Source organism: Bicyclus anynana, chromosome 26 (genome assembly GCF_947172395.1).
Source record: "Bicyclus anynana chromosome 26, ilBicAnyn1.1, whole genome shotgun sequence".
NCBI lineage: Eukaryota > Metazoa > Arthropoda > Insecta > Lepidoptera > Nymphalidae > Bicyclus > Bicyclus anynana.
This window is the reverse complement of record NC_069108.1, coordinates 527640-554614: the sequence shown is the minus strand read 5'-3', so window position 1 is coordinate 554614 and position 26975 is coordinate 527640. Positions and strand designations below refer to the sequence as shown.

At 37.2% G+C, this 26975-nt stretch overlaps 1 protein-coding gene across 1 annotated transcript; it reads right to left on the bottom strand.

Annotated features, from left to right (window-relative positions):
• Positions 1-447: 447 nt before the first annotated feature.
• LOC112045711 (serine protease snake) lies at positions 448-23630 on the bottom strand. Its single transcript, XM_024081997.2, has 10 exons — positions 23366-23630; positions 22009-22115; positions 15321-15421; positions 14121-14260; positions 13257-13408; positions 10222-10334; positions 9398-9550; positions 7936-8065; positions 6456-6587; positions 448-4215 (listed from the first exon to the last, which is right to left on the bottom strand). Exons 1-10 carry the CDS (start codon positions 23433-23435, stop codon positions 4048-4050), a joined length of 1266 nt encoding a protein of 421 aa, XP_023937765.2. The 5' UTR covers positions 23436-23630; the 3' UTR covers positions 448-4047.
• Positions 23631-26975: the final 3345 nt, after the last annotated feature.

The following is a 26975-nucleotide window of genomic DNA, read 5'->3' as shown; positions in this document are numbered from 1 at the left end:
ATTATTTAATTTTATACATGAGTATTTTAAGCGAAATTGCCAAATCCTACAACTGATTACACTTTTCGTAACACCAAGTCAACGCGTGCCTAAAGAAGTTTTACTTCAACAACCTCCTGAGGGCCTAGTGGCAGTTTGGTACTGTTACTATCGCGTTAACGTAAACGCGAATTTCTAAGCAATTGAAACAGCGCCATCTAGTGGCAGTACTGCACAACTCTTTCAATTACATATAAATTATATAATGATTTATTTATTTTGCTATCATCCGCGAAAAGTCGGCGAACCCAACGTGCAATTGCACGTTGTAGAGTCAACATCTCCTGAGGATGCTCCGGTTTCGGGGTGAAACGTACGTAGAGAGTATTTTGTTGGACCTGGGTGACGTTGTCGCATGGGTTCGTCGACTTTTCGCGGATGATAGCAAAATAAATAAATCATTATATAATCATGATGAACTTCCGCAAAGTAACGCCTGCTTCTATCCAATACATATAAATTCGCGTTTACGTCAACGCGATAGTAACATTATGAAAACATCGAAAGCTCTCACTAGGCGCACAGAGGGCCTAGTGGCAGTTTGATACTGATACTATCGCGTTAACGTAAACGCGAATTTCTAAGCAATTGAAACAGCGCCATCTAGTGGCACCACTGCACAACTGTTTCAATTCCATATACTCTTAGATAAAGGATATTGCACAGTAGCAGAGTTCCTTAATGACAAATTATTTTATATCAATAAAATATAAATGTATACTTAATGTTTTGACAGTATTAGTTTGGTTAAATTTTATTTTATTATTTTTGTTATATGACTTTAATTTATGAAATGACATTATAAATAATCGACAATTCTAATATTAGTAAATAAAAATTATAATAATGTACGCGGCTTGCACGCCTATGACGCAGATTGTGTATGAACATTAAAATGTAACAATCTATATATACTATGCACAAAAATTAAGGGAGCAAGAATTTCGCTCTGAAAATGTCATAATTTTTATCAAAAATGAAAATTTTTTTTTTTTCATTTTTCTCTCAATTCTGTATTAATTATAGTGACTTGAAAAATTTAAGAAAAAAAAAATCGAAAATTTTTGAGAAAAAAAAAATAAAATTTTTTTTTTTTCATTTTTGATAAAAATCATTACAATTTCAGAGCGAAATTCTTGCTCCTTTAATTTTTTCAAAAATGCGATCAAGTGGGAAAAAAAAACGGTTGGCTGGATTGAATTGAAACTTTGTAGGGTTTTTGTGGGTATATTGAACAGTAAAAGGCACACTTAACGTCAGTGGTTTCCGCAATATTTTTGATTGGGCGCTTGATTTTCCAAAAAACGACAAAAAGCCCTTTTTTGGATGCTTTTTCAAATTTATGTAATGATTAAAAAAAAAAAATTTTTTTTCAAAATTCAATTGCCAATCCTTGTAGAGAATTTATTCAAATTTTTAAAACCAACCTCAAAATTTCTGTGCGATCATTGGTTGCTGAGATATTGGTAATCAAAGACAAAATGATCTTTTTCCATTCAAACATCGATATCTCAGCGAGAAATCTCTCGAGCTCGTATCGAGATTTAAAAAAAACGAAATTAAATCTGAATAAACAAGCTATCCGGTCCATATGGAGGTTGAGTCGAAAAAATTTTTTCCACGTCCGTAGATAAAAAAAAAACCAAAAAAATTTCGAAATTTTTTTTTTCGCTGGTTTTCTTATGATTACTCGAAAAATATTTTCAAAAAAAAAATTTCAAACTCAGATCCAAAAACTAAACACTTAGAGCTACAATTTGGTTTTTTTTTTTTGCTGTACGACCATTTTTGTATAAGTTACAGCCTGTTGAAAATCCCCCAAAAATTTGGATTTTTTTTCTGCATCCTTAATTTTTGTGCATAGTATGTATATATATACTCGAAATTTACTTAGATGACTTTTTTACACAACAATAATGGCCGACTATGAATCAAAGACAATCAGTAGGGTTGAGAAGTTAACGGCGGGCATCGGAACGATATCAAGTAGGTATCGTTATAACTGAAATACCTAAACTAAAACATCCGTTACTATACTACGTTATCTTAAAAAGGAACGTATAGTAACGTTTGTCGGTTGTGTGCATTTTAAGAAATTAAATATCACGTGTCACAAACGGTGAACGGTGCACGGTTTATGCCTATGGGTACGCGTGGTTAAGAAATGGGGTAATCTTTTTTTATTATTATTATAAATATACTTAAACAATACACATCACTATCTAGCCCCAAAGTAAGCATACAGAGTAGCTTGTGTTATGGGTGCTAAGATAGTTGATATTATAGTATTAATATACAATTATATACTACATATAAATACTTATATACACTCATGCTCATCACACAAATATTTTCCAGTTGTGGGAATCGAACCCACAGCCGTGGATGCAAAAAGCAGGGTCACTACCCACTGCGCCACGCGGCCGTCTCTTTCTTTAATCTTTTGGGGACGTACTAACGTCCAAGATTTGCTTATACTTCAAAAAAGTGTGCACGTATCCACGTACATACTGGGTGTAAGGGACATGATACCGAAAACTGCGTGAAGAGGTTAAATTTAGTTTCCACAACGATATTTTAAATAACAATTACGTGGGAAATGAGAAAATTCAGATTTTGAAAATTTTGAGCACGCAATGTACAGCGAACAATGCGATAACAACGCTCCGCAATCTACTGTGTTCGTACGAGTAGGTACGTACGCATCGACAGCAAATCGGCTGGCTACACTTACCTATCTAATACCTATTTTTTATACTTTACAAGTTTTTAACTAGGTACAGGTAATTAACTTACTTCAGGTTGTTTCTCGTTTACGAGACGTTCTGTCGTCATAGTAGGTACAATATTCATGAGTACTGAATTGATTTGATCTAAGCATTTCAAGACTTCTCAGTCAACACACACAAACACACACAATACAAACGACACAATTGTATGAGTATTCGTTACAGAAAATCACTACTAACATAACATAGAACATACACAAAGGTTTTTGAATTTTGGTTTGTTTGTCAACAGACCGCCGAACACGAACTAAAGAAAAAATAGCGTAGCGTCTAGCGAAAGGACCTAAAGTTTCAATATTTTGAAAATACCTATTAACCACGCCGCGCGGCTTAGGTTAGAGAGAGATAGCAATTATTTTCCTCGGCACCGGCGGCGGTCGGCAATACAACGTCGCGCAGTTTGTTTGTGACTTTGTATAGATAGATACCTATTAGTCGTGACCTGCCTATTTGACCTCTTGGAAAACAGCTGATCGCACGCATTTTGCAAATTAAATTTACATTGCTAGTTTTTGTTAAAATCTTGATTTGACGATTTTTATTAAAAATCGTATTGAGATAATGTTATCCATACCAGTGTTTGAATAATGCTACTATTCGTAAGATATCTTTTACGCTATAGAATAACGTGAGCATATGTATTGTATAATATTTTTATTAAAAAACTATTTTTTAAAATAAAATGATTATAAAATATTTCATTTTCCCATCTTTAAACTAACAACATATCAATTATTAAAGAATCATTCATTATCATTTATCGATAAGTTAACGCTCGATGTTATTTACCCATCCTTGCTTTTCATAGACAATCTAGCGTTACGAAATGTCAAATTGCCGTAATCGTAGTTAAGCTGTGCAAATTAATCTCGTTGTGATTTTGTTTTTCAGAAAATAAATGTGAATAAATCGTAAATTCGGTGTAGTTTTTGGTGTAATTCGTACTGTATGCGTATAATAAAGGATTTAGACACTTTGTTCTTTAGAAATTACGTATAACGTAAGTGAAATATGTGATTTTAGTGACAAGACGGGTTTGTTGTTGTTGTTGTTTGGTGATAAGACTTCTAAATAAATTTTCGGTATATATATATATATATATATATATCATCATAAATCATTTCATCATATATATATATATATGATGAAATGATTTATGATGATTATAAATCCGCGTTTGCGTCAACGCGACAGTAACAGTAGGCACAACGTTCGTAAGTTAGGGCCACACGACGCTCTCTATCCAGGGCACGTAATCGGCCACGCGCGTGTATATGCCGGGCTCGCCCTTGACCCCGCAGGCGCGGCCGAAGCTCGTCACCCCCACCACCGTGTACATGCAATGGATCTGCTTGTGCTTGAGCTGGAGGGGCCCGCCGCTGTCACCCTGTGGGCATTGCAAATATTATATACTCACAGATGCCTGTCACGTGTCCATGTTTATACATTTACGAAGTTTTAGTATTTGTCAAATAGGGATGATGACAGTTTTTAAAATTGTATATAAATTAAGAGTATACTAATAGTAAAGCAATTTTGTAAAAGTAACAGGGTATCTGAGATCATTACTTTCGGAGCTACAGGAATTTAAAGGGTCAGATTTGCGGATCCCTGAAATACGCCCCATACAAAATGGCACGAACTAATGACGTCGTAGGTAATGTAATGATCGTTAGTTTTGTATGTTCTTTTAAACTGAATTACTAATATCTTTGTTATTTGTGCGTTTATGTTTAAAGTTCATGTATTAAAAAATGTCACATTTAATGTAAGGAAGCTAAACCTGTATGATTTTTCATCTAATTACGATTAAAGATTTTTAATAGATTTGAGATTTTATTATCTCATTTATTTTGCAAATATCCAGACAATCTTTGCTTTTTATGTATAAATTAGTTAACAATTACCCTATTTACCTGAATGTATCATAAAAATCAATATATTCAAACCTAGTCATCATCCTCATTATTATAAACATTTGCCCGCCACAGTTTCGATGTCCCTAGTGCCCTATCTCTAGTATTAGTATATTAATCTATGCTCTACAACCACTTGAACGCTCATGATATCAACCAGATATAAAGTCCGCAAAAATTACCAAAATTTGACAAATGCCGACCTACTAAAAACGCTACGACGACTTAAGAGCGCGCAGCGCGTCGGTACGATATGGATAAAATTCGAAGCGCAAGCGAGACGCCGAATTATGACTTTCGCGTGAGTGAAAAGCACGGAGCGATTGACGCGCGACGCAAATTTCATGACGTGAGCGCCAATTTTACCTAATTGCAAGTAAATTAAACAACATAACGAAAAACAAAATGGCCATGTTCAAGATATATTTTTGTATACAAAACAAAAGAAAAAAAGTTTGCTTTTCCTGAGATTGAAAGCAAAATGTGAGCAAAACATGTATTTTTCAAAAAAATAAACTATCGAGAAAAGTTTTACAAATTGTGTATTTTGTATAGTCATAACGAAGCTAACACTTTGAAATATCATTTACCCAAATATCAGGCTTTTCCAGAATCCGAGATCCAGAACCATTTGTAACTACCAAATTACATGCACACTCTTAAGTATCGCACGTTTTTGAAAATAAAATATCACGTCGTGCAGGGGAGAATAGAGAATAGAGAATAACTATACCGTTGTATTTAAATCACCATTTTGACTTTTTTTTTTATATAAACTTGAAGTGGATAACAACAAATACTAAAAAACAGATTAAATAAATGTTCAAGGTGTTTTTATTACCGTTTTTTTATTGATAATGGTACGAAACCCTCCAGCGCGTGCCCGAGTCACACTTGACCGGTGAATTTACTAGTCGCCCGCGATTTCGTTTGCGTAAAATTCAGTTTTTTCATATAAAAAGTACCGTTCACTAGATGTCGCTGAGCGTCGTTGTCCCGCGGTATCACATGTCTTATGCAGTGGTATGGGTGCCGACCGCGCGTCTCCTTGACTAATTACGAATTTTTTTTTAAATTCATTTTTGGAATTTTTGAAACGCAGTTGTACTAAGTACAAAAGCGGAATAATATGTTAATAATTGTGCGGACGTCCGCCTCTGAGTCCAAGTGATATACGGATTACGGATTACGGGATAAAAGTATATATGCTGCTCAATACCCTCTTCTTCCTCTATCTTTCCGTATAAGTCCCAGTAAAATCGGTCCAGATAATGGTATGGTGTATGGTAACTTATTATAGGCACTTCAGAAGACAGTTTTTTCAATCACAGATGAACACTTCAATCTATACTAATATTATAAAGCTGAAGAGTTTGTTTGTTTGTTTGATTGAACGCGCTAATCTCAGGAACTACAGGTCCGATTTGAAAAATCCTTTCAGTGTTAGATAGCCCATTTATCGAGGAAGGCTATAGGCTATATATTATCCCCGTATTCCTACGGGAACGGGAACCACGCGAGTGAAACGCGCGGCGTCAGCTAGTTATATTTATATGTAGGTACATATTGATTTATTTTTTGTGAGGTTGTAGGGAGTAATTTCTAGATCTACTGAACCGATTTTGAAAACTCTTATTCTCTATACCAATATAATATTTTACCCCCGTATTCCCATGGGAATTGCAGGAGATTCGCTACTATATACTCGTACCTGGCAAGTGTCTCTCTCTTGAGCCTTGTCTCCGTAACAGATCTGCGTTTTGTCGTCGAAGCCATTAAGCATGAGTCTGTGCGGGGGGAACATGCTGGAACACTCCGCTGTCGAGAATTTGTTGATGATCACCTGCAATACAAGTAGTTCTTAGGAGGATCGGTGAAATGGCAATGTTCGGGGCACATAGTTCACAGAGCCGATGGACGTTGGGGTCCCAATCCATTGAAATGGCGACCCCGCACCGAAAAACGCAGTGTTGGTCGACTAGGTAGGTGGACTGACGACATTAATCGAGTTAATCGCAGCCCCTAGTTGCTGTCGGTTCGAGACCATGTCCATCGGCTTATAGTGATTTTGATATTTTGTGCTCTTGAATGTAGCAAAACTTTATGTAGGTAACAAAGGATTCAACTTCAAATTCACGAAGCGAAGAAAGCAGTTCAAAAAATAATTCCAAGGAATTTCTATTTTTGTAGTTCTCGCTTCATTTTCGTTCTATAGGACCCCTCGCTTCGAAATTCAAATTCGCGCATATAAAGTGAAGTAAGATAAAACGATCAAAGACTAAGAAAATAAAAAAGAAGCGACAGTCGACAGTGTCCATATATAATAACGCACTAGTGACCATGGTCGCTGTGGTCGCGACGGCCAGTGACTTTTATTTTTAACAGATTTTAACAGGCAATCGATTTGAGCACCTGCACACTTAGCGGCCAGCGACCAGCAGCCACCATTGACCAGTGACCAGTAGCCAACAGTAGCAGACGCCAACTAAACTAGGTAGTTAGTATAGGTATACTAACAGTAGCCTGTCAATATATATATAACAGTATAGTTTATGTAAGACAAAATATTAATTTGTACAAACGAAAAGGAGATTTACACCCACGTCTTACTAGACACGGGCATAAGTTAGTTATTTCTGCATATCGTCTCCAAAGAGTAAACAAATCTTTTGTAAGTTTGGGTGTACTCTTCTATAATAAGATCCCCAAGACTGTGATGGACCTGCCAATGCATAGCTTTAAGCAATGTGTTAAAAAACATTTACTTAGTCGAGTTTACTACAACATTAATGAGTTCCTTAATGATAAAGATGCTTGGAGCCCGTTGGATCAGCTTCCACCTTCACACAGGAAGTAAAACTATAAGAAATGTAAACAGTAATTGTTATCAATTGTAAATTATAATACTGTATGACTTTTTCAAAAGAGCAACTGTTGAGTTTCTTGCCGGTATCTTCTCAGCAGAACCTGCCTTCCGAACCGGTGGTAGAATCTTTACAAATAGTCAACTGACGTGTCAAAAGTGCTTGCAAACTGAGCCTACTTGAAATAAATAAATTTTGATTATGATTTTTTGATTTGAAGCGTTATTTCCGATGCGCGTTGCCCATTGCATTAGCGTTAGTCATTGGTTGGTTTCCCAACGTAACGCCAGCGTGCGCCAGTAGTAGAGCTGTTCTCTGAACCCTCACCTTCTGCAGCTGGTCGGCGGTGGCGCCGCGGTTCTGTGTGGCGCCCCAGCCTGTGGCCAGCGCGCGCGAGTAGTCGTTGGGGGCGCCCGTGTCCAGGCACGCAGGCACCGCGAACTGGCCCAGCGTCATACTGCGGATAGTCAACAAGGATGTTACAGTAGGCGTCCGGACTGATTCACTCAGGTCACGGTTACCCCCTCCCGAATGGCCCTCTAAGCCGAGGTCCGAGTCTCATAGGAGACGCCCTTAGAGAGTCGTTCCGTCCTCTATCTTTATTTCAGCCTTCGGGTCTCATCAGGCGATGCTTCTGGGCTCGCACAAACCCCCCGGTGTCACCGTAGTGGTCCCACATGGAGCCATCGGCACTTACTCAACACGAAAAAAAGGGATGTTACATAGCCTATTCATGTTACTTATAGATACATGTCAGTCACATTGAATTAGTCAGTTATTTATGTTATTAACAAAGAATATTCATATTGCGCATAATATTAGTGCGTGAAATCAATTTATGTAATTTACTGATTTTTTACCTACTCTCAGTGTCCACTCACATCACACGATCGTGATGATATAAGAAAGAAAGAAAAAATATTTATTACAGCATTATGCCACACAACTCAATTTGCTCATATAATATTATCATTTAGCCATTTGCCTCCTAAATGGACGACCGGTCGTCCATCGTATCCGTTACGTGACATGTAAAAAAATATAAACTAAACTGAGGGCAATAGGCGAGCACAGTATCATGCTCCGCGCGATGGAGGAATATAAAGATTGTTTAAATGGCTCACAACGGTAGATTAAAACCGCGTTCCCTGACTGTCGGCTTCTTTAACGTAGACGGGCTCACCGATTAAAGTATCGCGAGCCGCGAATGGATAATATTGTCATATTATAATATGTCAGGACAATATCCTGCGATGTGTGGCATAACCCAATAAAGGGGCCCAACGCAGCATAATGCTAACTCTTTAAATAAGTAAGTGTGGCTTGCGTGTTCATTCCTTGTACGCGGTTGTTTCGAGAGCCGTGATAGCCCAGTGGATATGACCTCTGCCTCCGATTCCGGAGGGTGTGGGTTCGAATTCGGTCCGAGGCATGCACCTCCAACTTTTCAGTTGTGTGCATTTTAAGAAATTAAATACCACGTGTCTCAATCAGTGAAGGAAAACATCGTGAGGAAACCTGCATATCAGGGAATTGTCATAATTCTCTGCGTGTGTGAAGTCTGCCAATCCGCATTGGGCCAGCGTGGTGGACTATTGGCCTAACCCCTCTCATTCTGAGAGGAGACTCGAGCTCAGCAGTGAGCCGAATATGGGTTGATGACGACGATGTCAATTTATGATATTTACATGGTCTATTAATGATATTCATCATTTTATGTTACAAAGTGATTTGATATTATTCTAAATGTCAATGTATGTTATTCATAAGGATAGTCCGTGCTACTCACTCGGTGTCAGTTTTCACGAGAGCGATGTCGTGGTACCGGTGCGGCGAGTTGTATGCCGGGTGCTTGATGATGCTTTGGACGCGGTAGATGCGGGTCACGTCCAGTGGGTCCGTCCGCTTCAGCAGCCCGATGCGGACGTACGTGATCTCACCGCTGTGGACGCGTTTCACAATTTGTTTATACAGGGTACAGTCCCAAATTTGCCCCAGGTAAAATGAAAAATACTAAAGACCTATAAATGAGCTGATATTACCTTACAATTGTTATATTGAAAGATATAAACAGAAATCTTGGGCCATAAAAATCAACCTAAAAGTAAAAGCTTCATCGTGACGCATTTACGTTTTTTGTCTGGGGCAAACAATGTATGGAAAATGGGCCATCTCCTTTTTTGGAGAGCGTTTTATTTTGTACATAAAAGAAAAATAGTCATGAATCCTGGGTCAGCCACGTTCTTTGTGAGTATCATAGTCTATTAGTGATCCCTATATTCCCACGGGAACGGGAATTACGCACAATATATCATCAGGCACAATTTAAGTCAAACGCGAGCCTATATAAGAAGAAGAAGAAGAAATACTTTATTGCACACAAAAATACAATTATAAATTGAAACATTAAAAACATAAATTAAACTTAGCATGCAAATGCGGCCTTATTACTATAAGTAATCTCTACCAGGCAACCCCTGACGAGAGAACTTGCGAAGAGCGGAAAGGTGCAATACATTATGTAATTATATATATATATAAATAATTAAATAAATATATTAATATAATATAATATATACGTTAAAATAACACATTTCTAATAAGCATACTAACACATTTCTGGTGTATGTGCAGTGTCCAGCCGTGAGCAGGAACCGCTCGCTGAGGATGGAGCCGCCGCACAGCCACTGCGCCGAGTCGACGTCGCTGCCGTAGCCCATGAGCGCCTGCAACAACAGCGCTATCAACAACAACAACAACGACATCATCAACATCAGCAAGTTATGACCGCTGTAGTCCAGTAGGTTACAACGACAGCAATGCTCCAGTGCCTTTTTTTTCAGGGAGGAACAAAATCCCTCCGGACTTCTGCCGACAGTCGACAGGGCATGTAGATAAAAATAACCTTCCCTGGACTCCATGGTCAGCACGGAACCGCTATGCATTTCTTCGTGCTGACCTTCCTATTGTTTTGTTTCACTCTCTCTCTTTTGTTCTGTCTCTTTTTCCTCCCTTCTTTTCATTATGGTTCGGAGCATATATATTTTTTTTTATTTAGTCCCTCATTATTCCTACAATCTGTCGTGAGACATTCAGCGGGATTTTAAGTATTTGAATTAAGGCGTGTTTGGTGCGAAATCCAGTGATTTGCCCAAATATAATAATGTAGTGTCTATCTCATGACATCTTGTGGTGCTCGTCTCTTGAGCCTTTTGAAAGTTGTGCCAGGTTTCTTCATCATTAGGTTCCTTGCAAGTTGATTTGGATGTTTACAAATACGCTTATGTTTTCATTGAGTGTGCAACTTCTGTCTTTATAGTTTTAATTTTTAGTTAACTTTTTCGGAGCATATGGGCGTACTTCTGCCACTGCTCCTCGCTAGACAGCATACGTGAGATGCGGTTACTTGCGTTTAACCCCTCATTAGTAACTTCAGCGGCTGTTCTTACATCTGTGGTACCTGGGCATTCAAACAGTGCATGCCTCGGCGTATCCTCCAGTACCCTGCTCTCATCTAACCGTGGACGGCAGAATGTGCTTGTTGAGTGCCCTACATACTCCGTTGCGATGGATACACGTAGCGATCTACGTAATTAATTACGCAAATGATTATTAATATAAAAGAGGACATGCGATGCAAGGCGCTCTTTGATCAATCACCGATCGAGGGGGACATCTGACTAAGATTAGGCTCTCTATATTTCGATCGCCAAAATGAGAGTTTTCTAGTTGTTATAAGTTTTTTGTAATAACTTAATTAAAATAAGTATTAAAGTATCATTCGCGTTTGCTTTCTTAACCCCCAGCTGCCCCTAAACGTAAGTAGCATCATCATTTATCATTATCATCAACAACACCAGCAACATTTAATAGTGTTCTGTATAATATATTGTATTTTATAGGCATTACTGCCTTTCCGGTCGCCTTCCCGATAACCTGGATAAAGTAATAGTGGTGGGCAAGGTGGAAGGGAAACGACCACGCGGCTGATCACCTACCCGCTGGTCTGACCAGGTTAAGTCACTCACTGGCCTCCCTGTAACAACAGCCATTAGAAAAGCTGAGGACCGGACTGTGTGGACGGGAATTGTTAACAACGCATCGAAGGACCTGCTGCGGACACGACCTTCAGCAACGAAGAAGAGGCATCATTGAAAATTAAAATATAAGTAATGATTAAAAAAAAATTGGAGAAAAAAGAGTAGCTAATATAATATTAAGTAATTTTTATGTACTATTACTTGTACAGAAAAAAATATCCTCAGACTCTCAGAGGACGATGACGACAAAATAATAGGTCACAATCAAAATTCTGTTAAAAGGCTGTCTGTAGTCTTTGCTGCTTTTTTACATAAAAAAGCAATAAAGCTTAATGGAAACTGTCTTAAAAAACTGTAAGCATGTCAAGGAGACTCACGCGTCTTCTTGACATCCGCATACGTAGACTCTCAGAGGACGATGACGACAAAAATAATAGGTCATAATCAAAATGACCATTAGGTATAAGGCTGTCTGTATTTGTCTATGCTGCTTTTTACATGAAAATCATCATTCTCATCATTCTTTATTCTGTGACAGCGCCTTACACAAATGACAATGATCACCATTAAGACATAACGCCGTGTCTTAAGGACTTGTTTCGTGGCGCGGAGTATATACGTATTATAGGACTCAAAAGTGATTACAAATATAAGAAAACTAATGTCGAACAAAGAAAAAGTTATGATTCACAACACCTGTCAGGTCAACTTAATTAACAAATCAAACTGTAACCAAAATAAGACCCTAGAATGGCAGAGAATGACCTTGAGTGGAGTCACGCACTTGTGAACGTTGTGTGTAGGGTTAAAGGCGCCTTTGACTGTTAACCAATACTCCCCTTTTCCACTCAAGTCACCCCGCCTATCCCAAGCTCAGACCAATTATAGAAGGACCTGTATCGCACTCAAAGTCACGAACAAAATTGTCTGTCATTTTCTGAAGAAAACGAGCTTAGATTTGGTATATATCTTATACTAAACTAGAAGTTTTTGCCCGTTTTTTACACAATTCAATTACACAAAAAGGTATTTTTACGGAGCTCTTTAACCGACGAACACGATTACAACTATTTAACATCGATTCTATAGAGACAGTTTTTATAATCGCATTAGATCGTTGATCATATACTTTGACAGAAAAGTAACGTTTAGCAAGGCAGGCCCTATACAATAATTGGTCTGAGATCCCAATTGACCCATAAAGAACTACACAACAAGAGATGTGGACGGCTCGAACGCCACGAGCACACTGAAGTCAACACGAGATCGAGCGACGTCATATCCGTCACAGACTACTATTTCCTACACTATTTATTAAAAACATGTAAATTTAAAAGCGGCCAACGCGGCGACAACATAAGAATAAAATAAAATAAGCCTTTATTACTGCTGGTTAGTTACATTTACATTTTAAAGTATATACATAGTTCTTATTCATTAGCAGCTTGTCCTTTGACATAGGCCTTCCCTAAAGATCTCCACTTTTCTCTGTCCTTACCTATAGATCTCCACTTTTCTATGTCCTTACAACATATGGAACCCTAAAAACGTACTAGCAGACGTCTGCGACTGTCAGTGCCGAACTGTTCAGATGGTGTGACCACTCACCATGTGCGGGAACTCGTCCTCCTTCGCCGCCACGCCTCCCACGACCAGGCTCTTCGCGTCATGTTTGCATTGGTTGGTGCGCGCCTTCTTGCCGGTCAGAGCCACGCTCTTCAGGCAAGGGTATACCAGTTTCTCCTGGTACTCGATACACTCTGGAACCATTAATTAATTAATTAATTTATTTATTTATTATTAATTAATAGATAGATATACTTTATTTGCACACCACAAAGACAAAAACAAGTGAAATAAAAACAAATTAGGAAGAGATGAGCATACAATAGGCGGCCTTATCGCTAAGTAGCGATTTCTTCCAGGCAACCTTCGGTTTAGGAAAACTTAAGGACATCAGCAGGTGGCGAACTATTCGTCTTCATCAAAGTCAAAAGTCAAAGTGAAAATTCATATATATCAATTAGACTTAGTTTACAAGCAGTTTCGAAAAGTCAGGTAATAATATTACTAGATAACTTCTTTTTTTTTATTCTTTACAAGTTAGCCTTTGACTACAATCTCAGTGTGATGAAGTCTAAGATGGAAGAGGGCTAACTTGATATGAGGAGGATGAAAATCCACACCCCTTTTCGGTTTCTACGTACCGGAGCGCTAAATCGCTTGGCGGTACGTCTTTGTCGGTAGGGTGGTAACTAGCCACGATCGAAGCCTCCCACCAGCCAGACCTGGACCAATTAAGAAAATCTTAATCTGCCCAGCCAGAAATCGAACCCAGGACCTCCGTTTTGTAAATCTTACGAGTATGTTAACAGCCAATGGACATCTGCATCATCACTTACCATCAGGTGAGATTGTAGTCAAGGGCTAACTTGTAAAGATTAAAAATAAAAAAGGGTGAAACAAACGTACTGTCGAAGGCTTTGGAGCCAGTCTTCGTAGTCGTCTCGTTGGCGGGAATGGGCACGCACTCGTCCTTGGGCTTGCTCTTGCTGCCTCCGCTGAGCACGTAGTCATACACCGGGGGCACGTACTCCGTCGTCACTGACGGCCTGGAACCGTTCACCATTCATTTAGTTCACGGAATTCAGTTTCACAAATCCCGTTTTCACCATTGATTATTCCGGGATTAAAAGCCTATGTGTTAATCCAGGGTGTCATATTTCTTCGTTTCAAATTTCAGCTAAATCGGTTCAGTAGTTGCGGCGTTAGAGTAACAAACATCCATACAAACTTTCATCATCATAATTTCAACCTATATTTGGCTCACTGCTCGAGTCTCCTCTCTGAATCAGAGGGGTTAGGCCATTAATCCACCACACTGGCCCAATGCGGATTGGCAGACTGCACACACGCAGAGAATTAAGAAAATTCTCTGGTATGTAGGTTTCCTCGCGATGTTTTCCTTCACCGTTTGAGACACGTGATATTTAATTTCTTAAAATGCACACAACGGAAAAGTTGGAGGTACATGCCCCTGACCGGATTCGAACCCACACCCTCGGAGGCAGAGGTCATATCCACTGGGCTATCACGGCTCTTTGAGACCCCACTCGAGTATATTTGCAGACAATCGGTTGTTCTTCCTCTTTTTGACGGCCTCGGTGGCGCAGTGGTATGCGCGGTGGATTTACAAAACGGAGGTCCTGGGTTCGATCCCCGGCTGGGCAGATTGAGATTTTCTTAATTGGTCCAGGTCTGGCTGGTTACCACCCTACCGGCAAAGACGTACCGCCAAGCGATTTAGCGTTCCGGTACGATGCCGTGTAGATACCGAAAGGGGTGCGGATCGTCTTCCTACTTCTAACAAGTTAGCCCGCTTCCATCTTAGACTGCATCACCATTACTTACCATCAGGTGACAATGTAGTCAAGGGCTAACTTGTAAAGAATATAAAGAAAACCCCACAACTTTTAAACGGCTCAACCGATTTTCATCAAACATGTCTAAGAACACTCGCCAATAAATCACTTTTAATACAAAAAAAACTAAATTAAAATCGCTTCATCCGTTCGGGAGCTGTGTCTGACAGACAGACAGATTCTTTTTGCGTCGAGGGTTAAAAACATCCTCAGTTTATATGTAGGGAAGGAACCCCAAAATATAAGTTACCTTTGAGTAGAAGTAGTGGCGACCGGCATGCGGACGGTGGTGGGAGGGGGGGAATTGTCCATACAGCACACAACCGGGTCTTGTCCCGTGAATGAGCATAGCTGGAACACACAAACAAACATTCCTTGTTCTTCAAACTTGTTCCTGTTCAAACTTCAGTGTGGATCGTGCTAGTAGAACCAGCTCATGACTAAGGGCCCCGTATGGATTCGAAACTAGTCTGGCATACTCCGACGTTGTATCACGTGTGATACTGACACTGAGGCGCTCCCGTGATATGCGGGCGACGGGAGGGGAAGGACTGCGCGGGTATGAAGTCGTGCGCGCGGGGCATCACTAAAATTACTAATATCTTTGTTATTAGTGCGTTATGTTTATGGTTCATTTATTAAAAAATGTCACATTTAATGTAAGGAAGCTAAAACTGTATGAATTTTTGATTTTTAAATTTTATAATCTTATTTATTTTGCAAATATCCAGACAATCTTTGCTTTTCTATACTAATATTATAAAGAGGTAAAGTTTGTAAGTTTGTAAGTTTGTCACATTTTTTAAATGGGGTAATCTTCGGAACTACTGGTCCGATTTTAAAAATTCTTTCACCAGTAGAATGCTACATTATCGGGGAGTGCTATAGGCTATATTTTATATTGGTATCATATATATTAGCTGAGTTATCACAGTTTTTGTCATACAGGTCGGACCGAAAATCCTCTTAGGCAGACTTATTCGCATGCGCTGCCTTAACCATTGTGTAAAATTGAAATTAATGTATGGAGGCTTTATGTATCTTTAAAAGTTCTACAAAAAAGTCCGCGACACCATATACCTATCTTCTATACATTAGCAGATATAGTACCTTTTGTGTTTTAAAAATTATTAATTTTATATACTTAGGTTTGCGTCATTATTTATGCTACTTAACTTAAATCCTTATCAAAATAAATTATTTAATAATCACAAGGATGTTATGGAGATAAGATTTGCCCTTTATAGTATGTTAATTAGTTAAATAGTTTCGGAGATAATACAAAATTTCTAAAAGGCGGAATGCCGCTTATGTTTAAGCGCCAACCGCCAAATTAAGTTGAACCTTCCTCTATAGGTTTCTACGTATTTTATAGGGATCAGCATTTTTGGTTACTAAACTCTATGTAGGCGTTTTATCCATTTACCAATAGATGGCGTTGAGCAAAAACACCATATTTTTGTACGGCGCTAGGGAGATTTATGCCGACTACATGATGATCGAAATTGATTGTACATACATTGATGTTGGTGGTGAAAAATTTACTTAGATATTGGCAAGTCGATGTTAATTGTTAATGATTATGTTCTACTTCTAGACACGTACCACGTAGGTAGTTAAAGTTAGCTAGGTAGTAGGTACTGTTTGTCTGACACTGACTCTGTCTATTTACGTATTTGCTTTTTAGATTTAGAAATAGAGATTAGAGACATACTTTAAGTTTTAATTTATAGTTTAGATACGTCGTACTTTCTTTGTTTAGGTTCAGGTAATCAGGTTTAAACTTTAAATTCAAATAAATAATTTGTAATTTTATTTTATTCGTTTCGTTTCGACTTTCGACTTTCGTCATACGTATTTCGTGTAATTAGTTATTATTTCGTTTTATGGTATTATTTCGATTGTTGTGTATATAAATTAATTAAAACTTAGTAAGTGTAATTATAGTGTTTTGTGTTAACATAATTTTGTAAAAGATATACATACGTAGTCTATACTAATATTATAAAGAGGTAAAGTTTGTAAGTTTGTCACATTTTTTAAATGGGGTAATCTTCGGAACTACTGGTCCGATTTTAAAAATTCTTTCACCAGTAGAATGCTACATTATCGGGGAGTGCTATAAGTAGGTATTTTATATTGGTATCATATATATTAGCCGAGTTATCACAGTTTTTGTCATACAGGTCGGACTGAAAATCCTCTTATACAGACTTATTCGCATGCGCTGCCTTAACTATTGTGTAAAATTGAAATTAATATATGGAGACTTTATGTATCTTTAAAAGTTCTACAAAAAAGTCCGCGACACCATATATCTATCTTCTATATATTAGCTGATATATAGAAGAAAAAAGGCCTTTTGTGTTTTAAAAATTATTAATTTTATATACTTAGGTTTACGTCATTATTTATACAACTAAACTTTAATCCTTATTAAAATAAATTATTTAATAATCACAAGGGTATTATGGAGATAAGATTTGCCCTTTACAGTATGTTAATTACTTAAATAGTTTCGGAGATAATACAAAATTTCTAAAAGACGCAGAAATTCCGCTATATGACGCCCGGCGCTTTTATTTACATAGTTCCCGTTCCCGTGTGAATATGGGGATCAAACATAGCCTATGACACTCGCAAATAACGTAGCTTTCTATTAGTAAAACAATTTTCCAAATCGGTCCAGTAGATCCAGAGATTACCTCCTACAACCACACGAACTTTACCTCTTTATATTATTAGCATAGAAGTCTTTATTTCTCTTGGTCATACCACCACTCTCGAAGGACTGGACCGATTTTGCTAAGGGCAGGAGTAAGATTGAGAAGTTACAGGGTAGGGTAGGGTACGGGTAGGGAAACGTAGGGGTAGGGTAGGTTTAGAGCCGGGTTTGGGGTAGTGGTAGGGTAGGGGTAGAGGTAGGGTAGTGGTAGGGTAGAGGTACGGGTAGGATAGGGAAGTGGTAGGGTAGGGGTAGGATAGGCGTGAGATAGGGGTAGGAAAGGGATAAGGTACGGGGAGGGTAGGGGTAGGATAGGGTAGGGTGTAGGTAAGGTAGGGGTAGGGTTGGGGTAGGATTGGGGTAGGTTTGGGGTAGGGTAGGGGTAGGGGTAGGGTAGATGTAGGGGTTGGGTAGGGTAGGGTTGGGGTAGTGGTAGGGTAGGGGTAGGGGTAGGGTAGGGGTAGTAGTAAAGTTGACATCGAAATTTACGCAGACGAAGTCGCGGGCGTCCGCTAGTTATGTATAAATTAGTTAACATTGACCTTATTTACCCGAATGTATCATAAAAATCAATATATTTAAAACCTAGTCATCATCCCCATTGGGATAATAAATAAATAATAGAAAAAATTGCACATAGGCTGCCTAGTTTAATTGCTACACAAACAAAATAAATTAAAAATAATTAATTCAATTTCAAATAAATTAAAATAAACAATTCCAAAAACACCCCGTACTGACGCGAAATGCTTTCGAAGAGAATATTTGTCATTTAATTCATAGTCCGGATTCGAACCTAACATCTCAAGATACGTAACCATCTGACAATCACTAACTAACACAAGTTCCACCAAACTGTATTATTAAGAAACTGTGACACATATAATAAATAGTAGGGGAGGCCGAGATGCTAAATTTGCAGTTACTAAAGTGTCATGGGGACCGATTAGATTTGGTATTTTAGATGATAGGAAATATAAATGGTTATATACTTTTTCGCTTTCAGCGGTGAAAAAAAAAACTGCAGAGTTTTAATGGCAATTTTAATTTTAACATATTAGCGATTGTTTTTGAGATTATTTCCTTCAAAATTAATATTAACCACGCTTGTGGCTAAAATATAAGGGTTTATTTTGTAACTTTGGAACCCTCCCATTTCATTACACTACATTACAGTCAAAGTTAGATTTTCGAAATGCTAGATGAGTTTTTTTGAAGTTATTTTATTTTTTTGGTTGCATAAACGTACCCACCAATCGTGATAGCCCAGTGGATATGACCCCTGCTTCCGATTACGGAAGTTGCGAGTTCGAATCCGGTCCGGGGCATGCACCTCCAACTTTTCAGTTGTGTGCATTTTAAGAAATTAGAAATCACGTGTCTCAAACGGTGAAGGAAAACATCGTGAGGAAACCTGCATACCAGAGAATTTTCTTAATTCTCTGAGTGTGTGAAGTCTGCCAATCCGCATTGGGCCAGCGTGGTGGACTATTGGCCTAACCCCTCTCATTCTGAGAGGAGACTCGAGCTCAACAGTGAGCCAAATATGGGTTGATAACGACGACCCACCAATATTAAGAGCTCATACTTGGTGGAGGTACTCAACAACGTGCAAGGTACAGTCTCTTCAACTGCCGCTCGAGTAACTGCAAAAATCCACTCTTCGGCTCTTCTACTATAAAATTATACACTGATTATTACTCCATACAAGGTTATGGTCATCCGTTCCTGTCGCACGCTTATAGAGTAAAAGAGACGGCTAGAGGATAGAGTCAACGATCTGTTTATTTGCTGTAAAATGTGTTTATCCTCTATGTTTTTGAGTAGGAATATTTTGACTTAGTGTATGGATATACCCCAAGTAAAAACAATTAATTAGTCTATGCTAAGTACTAGATATAACTGTAAAGTAGTTTCCGGTCACAGCTAGGGTTGCCACCCGTAAATTGTCTATAAATTAAGAGTATGCTAATAGTAAAGCAATTTTGTAAAAGTAACAGGGTATCTGCGATCATTACTTTCGGAGCTACAGGGATTTAAAGGGTAAGATTTGCGGCGCTGCCGCGAATCCCTGAAAAACGCCCCATACATAATGGCACGAACTAATGACGTCGTAGGTAATGACGATCGTTAGATTTGTATGTGCGTTCAAACTAAATTACTAATATCTTTGTTATTTGTGCGTTTATGTTTATAGTTCATTTATTAAAAAATGTCACATTTAATGTAAGGAAGCTAAAACTGTATGAATTTTCATCTAATTACGTTAAAAGATTTTCAATAGATTTTGAACTTTATAATCTCATTTATTTTGCATATATCCAGACAATCTTTGATTTTTATGTATAAATTAGTTAACATTGACCTTATTTACCCGAATGTATCATAAAAATCAATATATTCATACCTAGTCATCATCCCCATTGGGAGATAAGTGCGCTTGTGTGCGTGTCGACAAAGGTAATTAGCTTAGCTCTTACGCTCACATAGTCACAGAAGTAGCTTACTGAGTTATTTCTTTCTTTCTTTCTTTATATTTTCTTAAACATGTGCTGGCAAACTTACGTTCGCTAACGTAATAAAATAAACATCAAATCATCTACTCGTAGGCACCTACTCTACTGTACGATACCTTGACTAGTTAGCATTAAATAAATAGTGAATACGAAATCACATGACTAATAATTCACTAACATACGTCAATGTTAGTGAATTGCCCAGTTGTTCTATTACAGCTATTCCAACAACCACGCCCTTCTTAAAATTACACCGTGCTAAGTACTAACTAAAATTGTAGGAAATCGTTGTCCGGTAATTCCAGTTACTCATGTGATACAACTTTATTAGCAGCTGTCAATTCACACGTAATATATGTCGTAGCAAACGTAGAGTGATTAATAAAAATGTGGACAGAACCGCTGACCTAACCTTGGCCATCGGCTCTGTCATTTAAACTAGGTACGCTTTGCTTAAACTCACTAATCGCTTACACAATAAACCACTCTTAATTTTTACTATTTTACCCTGGTAGTTGTGGAAGAGGAAGCACACCGAGCAAGTCCCAGGACTTGTGACAAGGGTGTGGTTTAAAGGCGCCTTTTAAAACTAGTAAACACTCACCAACCCTGCCCGACATGCTCTCCATGCCCACAGTAAACAATTTAAGATCAATAATTACTTAATCACGAAACATAATCGAACAAAATCACTAACGCGACAAGCAGCATGACGCCCTCAGGCTGCTCAACAAAGAATTGAACCAATTAATAACCCAAGTCACTAATCACTTTCCTTTTCTTAATACCAATACTTAACACTTCACTATTTCACTATACTTAACAAATGGAAGACGATTATTCCATCTCAAAAACGACATATATATATGTACATTATACTACGACCCGTTGCGCCGCGCGTATTTCCCTTTCCGTTAGAATACGGGGGTAAAATATTTCTTAACACACTCGCAAATAAAGTGCCTTTCTATTCTAAAAAGATAAAGATTTTTTATTAGCTGTAGCTGTAGCTTAGAACTGTAGGTCAAAGAGTTAGAGAGAGACTTAGAGTTAATGTTAAAAAGTGCCAACCCTGTGGCAAAAAGGTCTTGCAAATATTTATTACTAAACGGGTTTTATATAAATGCTATGTTACTCAAAATATATTTAAAAAGCCACTGTTATAAAAAACATAAAACCTGTACGATGCAGCAGATAAAATAAGTAACAATAAGTAACAAAATGTTAATAATTATGCATATCATGGGTATACAGTACAATTTCGACTTCACTAACACGTTTGACTGGGTATTCTAAGCATGTTGTTTTTTTACTGCTTACTTTATTATCAGGTTTTGATAACGTTTTATTTATTTAATATAATTTAGTCGTAAATTATTGCATGAACAGGTTTTCTGGAGCGTTTGGGTGTTTCGCAGGGGTCAACTGGGGCCATTTTTATATCTTGTTGCTAAGTTTGGGTCATACACCCTAAAATTACGGCTGATCGTTGTTGGTCAAAATATTTTTTTGTTTTTAAATAACATCAAAAGAAGGCGGAGGCTCTTAATTTGACGAGTATTTTTTTTTAAAAGTGAAATTACCTTTCTAAGAACAATTTCTTCTTCTTCTTTCTGTTTGTCTGTCTGTACTTCTTTAAAGCTGAATGAGGACTGTGGTGCGTCCGATTTACAAGGATAGCGACACTATTTACTTACTTGCGGTGATCCTCTCTGATTTCTGATATCATCTAACGCGGACTGACATCGCCTTATGTTGAGGCATGTCCCTTGTCGCCCGGATTTGTTGTTGGTACACCTGTCACCTGTAAACATTACATAATATAATACAATCATCATCATCATCATCATCATCATCATCATCATCATCATCATCACCATCATCACCATCATCATCATCATCACCATCATCATCATCATCATCATCATCATCATCATCATCATCAACATCATCATCATAATCATCATCATTAACCATCATCATCATCATCATAATCATCATCATTAACCATCATCATCATCATTATTATCATCATCATCATCATCATCATCATCACTATATCATCATCATCATCATCATTATCATCATCCATCATCATCATCATCATCATAATCATAATCATAATCATCATCATTATCATCATCATCATCATCATCATCACTATCATCATCCCCGATTGCTAAGTTACCCAGGCGTGGTTTTAGTAACGGTCGGTTTTACCCGCGTAATTTCCGTTACCTTAAGAATACGAGGACAAGGTTTATTGTCTAACACTCATAAATAACGTAACTTTTAAGTAGAATTTTCAAAATTGGATCCAGAGAATACTCCGTACAACCCGGCACAAACTTTACCTCATTATACTTCAATCAATTAATGTATTTATTTGCAGATATATTTATTTATATGTAGATATAATTATGTAGGTAGGATATGTAAATGGTAAATCCAAACTGATATTGTAAATGTGATTTCTGTCTATCTATCTGACGTATTCACGGCTAAACCTCCTTTGACGGCCACAGTGGAGGTCCTGGGTTCGATTTCCAGCTGGGCCGATTGAAGTTTTCTTAATCGGTCTGGCTGGTGGGAGGTTTCGGCCGTGGCTAGTTAACACCTTACCGGAAAGACGTACCGTCAGGCGATTTAGCGTACCGTTACGATGTCGTATAGAAACCGTAAGGGCTGTGGATTTTCATCCTCCTAACAAGTCAGCCCGCTTACATCATCACTTCAGATGAGATTGTAGTCAAGGGCTAACTTGTAGAAATTTAAAAAGGATCTGAACTGATTTGGATGAAATTTGGTACACAGAGAAAGTGGATCTTGGAGCAGAACACGGGCTATTTCAAGGTTCCCGTAAAATTAATGAAAACAGAAGTTCGTTTCATGTAGCATGGTGCGGGTGACAGTTCGTTTCACTCTTGAAAGTTTGCCGCGATTCACGATAATAGTACATATTATGAACGTCATACAATCGATTGTCACCGTACCCATGCTATCTGAAAAACACTGAGTGAAGTTTCGAGTAAAATCTAGTATGAAATTGTTTACCTTCCTCAGACTGTCCGTGTGTGTGAATCACAATACACAGTAAAAATACAAAACACACTTTGAATTTCATTGTATTTTTTTTTAATTATAAACTAATTTATTTCCAAATGAATTATAAAATAAGCATTAAAAAGATTATTTACTTAATTTTACACTACATTTGTTTTATACAAAAATATACGAATGACATTAAATTATAAGGAGAATTTTATAATAACTATTAAAACTATAAATAGCACGTCTTACGTGTCTGAATACCAACTTGTGACTAACAAACTGATCCAATACGAAATAATATGAACGTTTCTTGCAGTTCCATACAAGTTAGGGTTGCTACATTTTATTTTAGACCGACTTCAAATAGGGATGATGACTGTTTTTTAAATCGTATATAAATTAAGAGTATGTTAACAGTAAAGCAATTTTGTAAAAGTAACAGGGTATCTGCGATCATTACTTTCGGAGCTACAGGGATTTAAAGGGTCAGATTTGCGGCGCTGCCGCGGATCCCTGAAAAACGCCCTACACAAAATGGCACGAACTAATGACGTCGTAGGCAATTAATGATCGTTAGATTTGTATGGGCGTTTAAACAAAATTACTAATATCTTTGTTATTTCTGCGTTTATGTTTATAGTTCATATATTAAAAAATGTCACGTTTAATGCTAAAACTAAAACTGTATGAATTTTTATCTAATTACGATAAAAGATTTTTAATAGATTTAGCTTTTTATGTATAAATTAGGTCATCATCCCCATTCGAGGCACGTTTCTTTTTTTATTTAATGTTTGTTACCTCACAATTTCGTCATTTATTAACCAAATAGATGACTCCACGCGGTTTTACCCGCGTAGTTCCCGTTCTCGTAGGAATCCGGAAATAATATATAGCCTTCCTCGATAAATGGGCTATCTAACACTGAAAGTATTTTTCCAATCGGACCAGTAGTTCCTGAGATTAGCGCGTTCAATCAAACAAACTCTTCAGCTTTATAATATTAGTATAGATTCTGATTTTTTTTTCTTTAAAAGAGATTGGTCCCTTTCCATTTTCATGAAAATCGGTTCAGTAATTTTGTGTTAAAATCAAAATAACTGAAATATATCTTTGAAGTCGGTTCCATTTTTATGTTAAAAAGTTGACTTAAATAAGTAAAGAAAACGTAAATAACTTTTAAATATGACTAATATTCTAGTTATCCTCCAATTGGTCAGAAAATCTTTATTATAGTGGGTATGACGAAACAAAAAATAGTTATGTATAAAACTTAATCATTATGTAAATATATAATGTGCAATGTCATGGTTTTGTAGATAACTCTATAGTTATTTATTAATATTATAAAGAGGAAAGATTTGATTGTTCGTTTCTTTGCATACTAGTAGTAGGGGAGACCGGGGATGGAAGTCACATAGGTTGGTTGTCACAGTGGCCACAACTGACAAGTATAAGTTTTTAAATTTTATAAATTTAATATAAATGAAAAAATATCTAAAAGTAAAATTTTTGCCACCGAAACATAACACATTAGCAAGTGACGTCATTCATAGAGATAATAGCGTGATTGGTGTTTGCTATATCACGTCATCGCTAGCGCCAATTACAAACCGATGCCTTGTCGCGAATGACGTCACAGTTTATGATTGGCGTTTGCGGCGACGTGATAAAAATACAATTTCGTTTTATAAAAATGTTACAATTACGAGATTATTTTGACAATTAAAAATGTGATTAGGGGCATCTAAACTGCCTTTATGCAAAAAAAATCTTCTTAGTTTTGTACAGCAGGCGAGTAGCTTACTAAATTATTTTTTGTACATCTGTGTCAATTGTTGTAAGTATACTTTAACATTGCGTAAATGAATACTTATTCGTGTATTATTAAACATTGTCTGTCATGTTAAAAGGTTCGTGGTGGTAAGATTAATTTGATTTTATTTTGTAGAATTATTTTCTAAAAGGTATTTCGGGGCAGGTTGTCTCAGGTCGACGGGGGCAGGTAGTCACATGTAACAACCAAGCCTGTGCGTATCTGTTGATTTTTTGTTGGCTGGCCCAATACCAGAGTTACCACCGCAGCTTTACAGTAAAAAGAACAAACTGATATAGCGATCACCTGTCCTAGGCCAAGCGGATCACCAAGTTCTATAACAGTTTAACCCTCATTTTTGAGAACTCTACCAAAAGCTCGTCCACGTAAGTCAAAGCACCAGCAGATGGTTAGAAGAAAATGTAAATCAGCAATTCTAACAGACACGCCGGAAAAAACCTATTTAGAAGAAATGAAAAAGGAACAAGAAGAGAGGAAAAAGAAAGTATCAAAAAGTGAGCTAGGAGAGAAGCAAAAACAAGAAAGTCATGAAAAAATTAAATAAAAAGAAGTCATCTGGTAATGAGGATGATGACGAAAAGAACGTCGAAGTGTTTTGCTTGATCTGCTTATCCCCATAATCTGCTAGCGAGTCTAGGAAAGTCTGGATTCAATGCCAGGAATGTAAATAGTGGGCGCACGAAGCATGCACACCTGGACTACCAAGCTTTATTTGCCAAAATTATGTTACTGACTACTCAGACTGATTTTTAGATTGACTAAATTATATTATTTTGACTTAGTAATTTTAATTTTAAAATATTACGTTCAAAGAGATTAATGACTTTTGTTACCAGAATTATGAGATAATTAGAAGTTATTAGTAATGGATATCGAAGTTACTCGTAGTAGCTGATTTTAATTTTGAGTATGATTCATTGAGAAGTTGTGTTTCGTTAATTTCTTGGTAAAACATTTAAGTTTATAGAAATTAATCTTTGAAAGCTAATTTTTGTTTTTGAGTTTTTTTTTAATTACAAATAGGTATTTCGTTATTATTATGACGTTATTATATTGCAGTTACTTCTGTAAAACATTTTTATCTTCAAAAAAACTTGTTTGCTATAAATATGTGTGTATCATCGTTTTTCTTTCTTATATTACTATGTGACTACCTTCCCCCGCAAATGTGACAACCATCCCTGACACGGGGTAAAAAGTCACACTTGTCTTTTTTCATAAACGTACAAATATTTCCTGCACACCGTAATGTTGGCGGCAAAGTATCAATCTATTTTGAAACTAGGATAATTAGACTATCCATTAATATATCATTTATTATCCTGGACTTAAATAAATAAATAAATAAATAAATAAATAAATATTACCAAAAATGCAAAAGAAAAAAATGCGACTTTCATCCCCGGTCTCCCCTACTATATACGATGCCTACCAACAGGCCACTTTAAAAAAATATATGAATCTTATGGGATCGCTGGGAATCAAATCTAGGACCTCTGTTGGGAACAGAGTCAAACTGCGCCAGAGGTCATATTGCTCATTTTGAAAAACAACATAACAAGCTATAGGATAACTGCTGGAAACTAAAATGGAACTGATATTGCATCGGTGCATGTAAACGGAAAAACTATTAATTAGTAATTGTGGTTATAAACAAGCATTAATTAGTAGATATGACGTATTTTCCGGTAAGTAATTAGAAGACATCGCGGTCTTAGAATACAGAATACACCAAATTTTTGTTGGCTGGTTGGAACTGTCATATTTTCATCAAAT